This window comes from Henckelia pumila, chromosome 3, assembly GCF_033568475.1.
Source record: "Henckelia pumila isolate YLH828 chromosome 3, ASM3356847v2, whole genome shotgun sequence".
Taxonomy (NCBI): Eukaryota; Viridiplantae; Streptophyta; class Magnoliopsida; order Lamiales; family Gesneriaceae; genus Henckelia; species Henckelia pumila.
In genome coordinates this window covers 86,771,971-86,780,495 of record NC_133122.1, presented here as the reverse complement: position 1 = coordinate 86,780,495, position 8,525 = coordinate 86,771,971, and the positions used below count along the sequence as shown (strand labels likewise).

The window sequence follows — 8,525 nt, the reverse complement described above, 5'->3', positions numbered from 1 at the left end:
ACAGTTTCTGAAAGTGCTGACAGAAATCCCCCCAAGTCACCTTTCCTCTCTCAGTACGTGCTTGAGTAGCTTTGGCATCCCAACATAAGCGTGCTCGAAAAGCACTCTTGAGTTTAGACATCCAGCCTCTTGCCTGTTCATGATTCTCGCCTCCCACCAAGGGTTTCGGTCCTACTTGCATAAACTTATTAATAGAGTAACGACATCTATCCTCATGAGGATGATATCGATCATCATGATGGCGATGATGACGATGATGACCACCTCCCTGGCCAACACCACCATGACTTTCGTCAGCCATATCCTGAAAAAAATTGCACATTAAAATCCCAAATCACTGCAAGAAAAAAGCTTATACACAACACTTAAAAGACAACATTTTTTTGTAAAAAACGTTGTTGTTTTTTTTAGACAACGCTTTTAGTTAAAATCGTTGTCATATATATTTTTTATATTTATAAAGACAACGCTTTTCCCAGAAAGTGTTGTCTATAAACATTTTTTTTGGGATAAAGACAACGCTTTTTTAAAAGAGTTGTGTATGAACATTTTTTTTAATTTCTACTACTACACTTTTTAAAAAGCGTCGCGGATGAAAAAAATATTTTTTTAATCATACGACGAAGCTTTAAAAAAACATTCTGTTTTCTCTCTCCTCCACCCCCACACAGCGAGTTCCTTTCTTCTTCTTTCTCTTCCTTTATTCACTATTCATAAGCGCCTTTGACTGCCGATAGCTCCGCCGTTGGTGATCTAAATTTAGATTTGAAAGTAGATTCGGAGTCCTTGCAAAGAGAGCTAGCTAGTGATACCTACTTTGTAAGGTTTCTTAGCGTCACCTGGAAACCCGTTTTCCCAGCTGTCGTCGTTCCACCGCCCTTACCATCGCCAACCGTCGTTCTGCCTTGGGTTGAGGTTTCTTAGTTGTTTGGAGTTTGTTTGCGTAGCCAATAATGTATAAATCGAATTCTAGTGTTCCAAAATTTGGATATTTTGGTTCATTCGAATTTGTATGATTGATATAACATTTATTGTTGATTGCAGGTGTTATATTTGAGTAGATTGAAGGTACCAATGTCTTTTTTGAATTTATTAAGAATTATTTCGAATTTTACAGATTTATTTATCTAGGATTTTTGGATGAATTGATTTAGAATTGAGTAGTTAAATCCTCTAGAAATTATATATGTTTGTTCTGGGAATTATTGGTAATTCTCGGGAATTTCATATTATTAATCTAGGGAGTTTCGAAATTATGGAGTTGAGTAAATTGATAATTGGGGTATCTAAATGCGTTGTTATTGTTAGATAATAATTTTGGAGTGTTCCATAATTTATCGAAAATTCAGTTTTGAAATGTGAGAATTTTCGAAGATTTTAGAATGCCTAAAATTATGTATTTCAACCTTACAATTCTGCCATGTCTTTACGAGGAAACTCTCATTCGAGTTACTTTTGGTGCATCGGAGAATATGGGGTGATGTGGGTTCATAATAGTGGAGTTCTTGATATGAAAGACCCCATCATAGTGAGTTTGTAACAATTTAAATTTCAAAGTACTGCTCGTAAAACTTGCATCGGACTTGTGTCCTTCGTATGCATATGTGATGTAGCCAAACTAGAGTTTTTTTCTTGGAGTAGTGCGGCTGCTCTGAATCATCTGCAGGGGGCTAGGCTTTGTTCTTGGTACATCTGATTTTAAGTTGTTTTGATGTTGGATTCGGGCTAGAAAAGCTGCTGGTGGTCATACTTTAGCATATTGAAATCTGTGTAGCTTCTCTTGGATGGTTTCTCTTACTTGGGCGCTTGGTTTGATTACACATCTGATTATCGAAATTGATTTGTAGGATTGATTTAATCTTTTTTCCATTTCTATTGGTGGAGTGTTCCGATTTTTTTATTGTTTTTTTCTGCAGGTGAATTCAAGGTTGAGAGCATGTTTCTTTCGTTTGGGATTTTTATTAAATATGTTGTGCCTTGAGATGAATTCTGATTTTTAATAATTTATTTGGCTCTTTGTTGAAGCTATGAATTGTCTTTTCTTGCTTGGAAATTAAAATTATTGTTTGCTCTGAAAGAGGAGGAATCCAAAGAATAAACGCGATCATCAAAAAGCTCGTGGGCTAAGTGCATGGAAACGTGGAGGTATCATTGGTGTTGTTGCTCAAACTGGAGGAATCTTGATGGCTATTACTAAAGGTATGCAAACTTTATCACTCATTAATTTTTTGGACTTGTGTATCCAACCAAATTTTTTCTTTGGTACTAGTCAGGGTAAAATAAAAGAAAAGAAATTTTATGCTGAAAGCAGATATCAGCAGAATGTATATTGTGGACTTTATATTTATTTGTGCCTCATGCTCTACTAGGTTAAGCTGCTCCAGCTATTGCCACAAGTGGGTTCACTGCTGTTGCTAGTGCTGTAGGAAGTGTTGCAGGTTCTGTTGCAGTTGCAGCTTCCTTCGGTGGTTAGTACAAAAATCTATTTAGGGTCATGTTCACTAGTCAACTTCAATCGATTACTTTTCTTAGCATAACAATTATAATTTATTACTTATACTTTGAAGTGACTGTAATTTTGTTCGTGTTGATCCATTCTAACATCTTCACGATATTTCAATTGCAGCTTTTGGAGCCAAACTTACAGGGACCAAAATGGCTAGGAGAATTTGCGATGTTGAGAAGTTTGAGTTTACAGCTATAGGTGAAAACCATAACCAAGGAGTGAGTCTTCCTTTACCATAAGAAGTGATGAGAAAATAAATTTTCTCATGTATTGGTACCTTTTTTTTGTTCTCTTGTTAACCTATATTTTTTATGCTATTTTTATGTGTAAATTTTTTAATGTTGCAGTTGTATTGAATCTTTTGGAATCATGAATTTCATCTTCATTTTACCCCTCTGTATGGTTTTGATTAAAGGATATTTCAAATTTACCTTCTACGACGAGAATAAATTGGCACAATGGATCATACACAACTAGGCTAACACGATTGTATGTTTATAAAAAAACATTAAGGGGTGAAAAGTATCTAAAAGTGTACAAAATGATTTTGTATCTGAGTAGAAGCCGTTATTTGATCAACACACGCTTATGTTATCTTAAATATGTGAATTAAGTCAAACCAAAGATCAACAAATGAGTCAATATTAATGCTGAACATGAATACTTAGCTATTGGGTGATCAATGAATGAGTCTAGTAATGCTGATCATGAATTCTTATCTCTCGGGTGGAACCGTACCTTGCTAGAACACTTCTTGTTAGTTTCTGATCTATTTTAAGTTAATCACCAACTGGGAATTTATATGAGACTAGCTTACAGGCACATATTACTTAGTTTTAGTTTTTATTTCCCCCTAGATATTTCTTATTCTTTTTGTTGTCTTTTTGTTGTATATAATTCATTGTATAGCAATCATGTTTGATTTCTAGTGTTTATAAGCTAATCTCCAAATCAACAATATTTTATGTTTAGTATTTGAAGGCTTGTTTGCGAGGATATGGAACAAAGTTATATTTATTGATGAGTTGCAGCGTGCTACCCATGACTCCAATTCACAAGTTGATGCTATTTTTCAAGTCTTGCAAACACGTGAAATGCCACCTATATATTTTCAAACAAACAAATTCACTACAGCTCACCAAAATATTGTTGATGCATATGGGTGAGTTTTTCTCTATAGTAAACTGGTAGACACATTTAGGTTCATTCAAGTATAAGTTGTCTGTTTATGGTGCTAAGAAGTTATTCAAAAGACAATTTATGGTCCAGGAAGTAAAGTCAGTATTGTAAGTTGATCTCTTCACTATTTTTTTTTGCATTTTAATGTAATTAAACATTTTTGTTTTTAATGCTATATGTTGAAAATGCTATTACGCATGTTTGATCTCTTTTTAAAGTGTTTCCTAAAAAAAAGAAAGAAAAAGTTTATTTCGGTGATCTGAATCAACTAAAAAGTCTGATTCGAGCTGGGAGATTATGATGGAAGATGGGCCTTGGTAAGGAAATAATTTGGTACAAATAATTCTCGTATTTCTGCTGATCAGTTTGGATTAAGGACTGTGCTTGTAGGTAGTAGAAGGAACATTTACTGAGGAACCTGGATCTGGTGTGTGGCAATTATTGGTTTTTCTCATGAGTTTTTGTGTTATTTCTTGGTTATGTGATTATTGTATTTTGCCCTGGAATAGAATAAATTATTTGATGTTTGATTTATTGTGTCATTCATAACCATGGCTTTGAAATTTTATTTTTGTTTGCTGCTATTGTTCAGCATATTCCGAGTCCTCCAAATGGATTTACAATTCTAAGAGTTGGTCTGATCACCGACTCCGATTTATATCTAAAGGAAGTTCGTTGGGGGTTATATCTAAAGGTAGGTTGAAGTTTCTCTTTTCTTGTGATTTATGTCTTATGCCAGCTCACTTTCACTTTTTTTCATGCAATTCTTTATTCCCTTCAGTCTTAAATATGCATGTGGTGCTTCTTTCTTAGAAATTAAAATTCTTGTTTGCTCTGAAAGAGGAGGAATTCAAATTATAAACGTGATCACCAGAAAGCTCGTGGGCTAAGTGCATGGAAACGTGGAGGTATCATCGGTATTGCTGCACTAACTGGAGGAACCTTGATGGCTATTACTGGAGGTATACAAACTTTATCACTTATTAAATAATTGAGTAATAAAGTCATGATTGTTAAATCTAGTATCTGGAAAAAAGCTATTTCTGCATTCCTTAATTAAATGGATCACAACTTGATAATTCCAATCGCTTAGTGACAATTTCGTAATTCGTAGTTCATTTGATAATTCCAATCACTTATTGATAGTTTCGTCATTCGTAGATCATGTTCTTTTACTGATAAATGTGTTTGCTTTTAATTTTCATTTTAATCTATTTATATTTGTTTTATATTTGTTTTTATTTTTAAAAATTTACAGTATGAAGATACAAATTAAAGGAAAAGATATTGTTGCGGCTTTTATGAAAGCTTGGGACGCTAACATGTGCTGAAGGAAGGAATCAAAGTTTTTCGAGATTAATGCATAGTTTTTTCCTAGTGTTCATTAATTTATAATTTGATTATTTTTTTATTTGAATGATTTATAATATTGTGAGACTCTATATTAAATTTTATTCTACAAATTTTTGAATTTTGAGTGATTTAAAATATTGAAAATTTGTGAATTAAATTTTTTTTTTGTTTATTATTTGAACAAAGAAAACGCTCTTTAAAGCGTTGTCTTTACCAGAAAAGACAACGATTTTATGAAGCGTTGTCTTTTTCAGATACAAAGACGCTTAAAAAGCGTTGTCTTTTCCAGAAACGACAACGCTTTTTATAAAAGACAATGCTTAAAAAGCGTTGTCATTTTTAGATACGACAACGCTTTATAAGCGTTGTATTTTCGAGAAACGACAACGCTTTTTCCACGTTGTCTTTGAGCGTGGTCTTTTACAACACTGGCTACGACAACGCTTTTTTGGGGACATTGACAACGCGGAAAAAGCGTTGTCATTAGCCGTTTTTCTTGTAATGAATGCGCAAGAATTACTCAAGACTAAACTAAATCCCAAGTACTAATTCCCAAAATCTATGCATGCTCTGATACCAAAATTATAGTGACCCTCCAAGGAATCACCTACTAACTGGCAACTAATAGCATACATTAAACTTACTACAGCAAAATACTTAACAGAGTAAAACGTGCGGAAACATAAACCATAAATTACATATCAGTTTAGTAAAATATATTCAGGCTTATTACTGTAGTGATACAACCATATCGAAAAACTTAAAAGTAAACATTATACAGCTATATCGAATCCTGCTGTATAATAAACTCCTCAAGGCTCCTGCTCCCTAGTCCTGCCTTGAACTACCAGCTCCGTCCATCCGGCGACCTACCCCATGGAATAGGGTGTTCAAGATAACAACTAGGACGTGAGCGCTAACGCCCAGTACATAAACATGAGTAAACATATGTATATAATGCATGCAACATGATGACTGGTAAAGGGTTATCTGAAAAGTCATGCTCAGTATCGGCGCCACATGAGTGCTGCCACCGCACGGATCAACCTCTGGGTGCAACCACACTCGTCTAGTACACCAAAGTAGTCAGACATACATGACCCCGCCGTCGCGGTACTCTCAGTGACAGACTATCGAGTATAGAGCTGAGCGACTCTATAATCAGGTATAACAAGGTATAGGCTCAACGTGTATATGCACATGACATATGAATATGGAAAACGGTAAATCATATATCATGTCATATAGTAATGCCAAATAAATGCAACATATAAACATGTATACTTGCTGGTAATCTCAGTCAATGTGTACGTACCTCTAGGATAGTTCAAGTATAGAAGATCCTAGGTTCCAAGCCTATATTCAAAATTTCACCATATCACTACATAAGTTTTATAAGCCTTAACTAAGCTAATAAGTACTCCCAAAATATAAATAGATTCCCGGACCATACCTTCATCCGTAGATAGCCCTTTGGAGTCGCTGGTCCCGCATGACTATAACCACACCTTGGTTATTCCAGAACCTCGATTATAACCGATAGGGCCCTCAAGTGTATAACTCACACTATATAACTAGAGAAGGAAACTCGAAAATTTGTAATTCAAATTGAAATCGAATGAGTCCTATTTATAGGAAAATTTATTGTCAAGTTCGGGCCCTCCGAAGTGGGGTTTGGATCGTCCGATCCAACTCACTTCCTGCATGCGAGACACGTCGAGTTCGGACTGTCCGATCACCACTTCGGGTCGTCCGAAGTGTCCTAAATTCAACACTTGTCAAAAATCATGGCTGAGTAATCCTGCCTACTTGGCACAGGTGAAGTTCGGGCCGTCCAATCCTACTTCGGATCGTCCGAACATGCCTTTACTCCAAAGTCAATAAGCACACCTTCGGAGCCCCCGGTATGCTGAGTTCGGGCCATCCGAAGTCCTCTTCGGATCGTCCGAACTGGCTCAGAAAATAAAAATCCAATTCTTGATTCTGAAGTCCGATTAAGCCCCGGAATTGGTTAATTACCAACCCTAAATCATGTTTAACATATTATTATCTTAAAATGGAATTTGGGTTACTACAGTATTCTCAGATCAGAGATGCTCAGATATCTGATGTTAAGACTCAGCGTTTGGCACGTCTAGCCAATGGAGCTAATACATCTGGATTTCATTATCAGGCAGATGGTTTATTATGCTTATCAAATCGAGTGGTTGTACCTGGTGTTGCGGAGTTCAGGAACGATATTCTTCTCAAGCTCACAGGAGTCGATTGTCTATTCATCTTGGAAGCATAAAAATGTATAAGGACTTGCGAACTAGATTCTGGTGGAAAGGGATGAAGCGGAGTGTATATCAATTTGTTTCAAGATGTTTGGTTTGTCAACAGGTCAAGGCTGAACACCGACGACCAGGTGGATTACTGCAGAATCTTGAGATTCCCGAATGGAAGTGGGAGCACGTGACTATGGATTTTGTTACCCACTTGCCTATGATGTCACGTCAGTGTGATTCTATCTGGGTCATTGTTGACCGTATGACGAAATCAGCACATTTCATTCCTTACAACCGGGAATATTCATATGATCGCATGGCAAGCTTATACATCCAGGAGATAGTGCGATTACATGGGATTCCAGTGAGCATAGTCAGTGATACAGACCCGCAATTTACCTCATGTTTCTGGGGTAGTTTTCAGCAAGAATTGGGTACCACTCTGAGTTTGAGCACTGCATATCATCCGGAGACTGATGGACAGTCAGAGCGGACGATTAGAACGTTGGAGGATATGCTACGTTCTTCTGTCATGGATTTTGGCTTATCTTGGCAGGATCAATTACCTTTGATCGAATTTGCCTACAATAACAGTTATCATCGTAATATTGATATGGCACCTTTCAAGGCATTGTATGGTCGACGGTGTCGTACTCTGTTATTATGGGATGAAGTCGGAGAACGACAAGTCGAAGGTCCTGAGTTGGTGCAGCAGATTGTAGACAAGGTAGATTTGATCAAGCGGAGGACCAAAACTGCTCAAGATAGACAAGACAGTTATGCTAATATTCATCGCAGGCCATTGCAGTTTGAGCCTGGTGAATATGTGTTCCTACGAGTATCACCTTCAGGAAGGTGATGAGATTCGGTGTGAAAGGCAAGTTGTCACCTCATTTCATTGGACCTTTCCAGATACTGGAGAAGATTGGAGATGTTGCTTATCGTTTGGCGTTACCAGCATCTCTTTCCAGTATACATGATGTTTTTCAAGTGTCGTTACTTCGATAGTACATAGCTGATGAATCTCATATTATCCAGCATACTGATATTCAGCTAGAACCAAATCTGTCTTTTGTTGAACGACCACTCCGTATCTTAGACAGGAAGGAGAAGTTCTTCGGAACAAGACTATACCACTTGTGATGGTACAGTGGCAACGTCGAGGCATTGAAGAAGCAACTTCGGAAACCGAGAGCCGTATACAAGCAGAATATCCTGAG

General features: G+C 36.6%; 1 protein-coding gene across 7 annotated transcripts; it reads left to right on the top strand.

The window, feature by feature from the left end:
* Positions 1-639: 639 nt before the first annotated feature.
* On the top strand, positions 640-5,167 carry LOC140890835 (uncharacterized). 7 transcript variants are annotated; one of them, XM_073298949.1, is made up of 9 exons: positions 640-915; positions 1,045-1,068; positions 2,079-2,199; positions 2,370-2,468; positions 2,627-2,724; positions 3,479-3,668; positions 4,278-4,379; positions 4,560-4,647; positions 4,944-5,167. In XM_073298949.1, the coding sequence occupies exons 5-9, from the start codon at positions 2,656-2,658 to the stop codon at positions 5,014-5,016; spliced, it is 522 nt and encodes a 173-aa protein (XP_073155050.1). In that variant the 5' UTR covers positions 640-915; positions 1,045-1,068; positions 2,079-2,199; positions 2,370-2,468; positions 2,627-2,655; the 3' UTR covers positions 5,017-5,167. The 7 variants fall into 7 exon arrangements, 4 of the variants coding, with proteins under 4 accessions (XP_073155050.1, XP_073155049.1, XP_073155052.1 ...); XM_073298948.1 differs by having other exon boundaries at positions 640-955; XR_012152337.1 differs by having other exon boundaries at positions 640-2,199; positions 2,627-3,668; positions 4,527-4,647.
* The last annotated feature ends 3,358 nt before the right edge of the window (positions 5,168-8,525 follow it).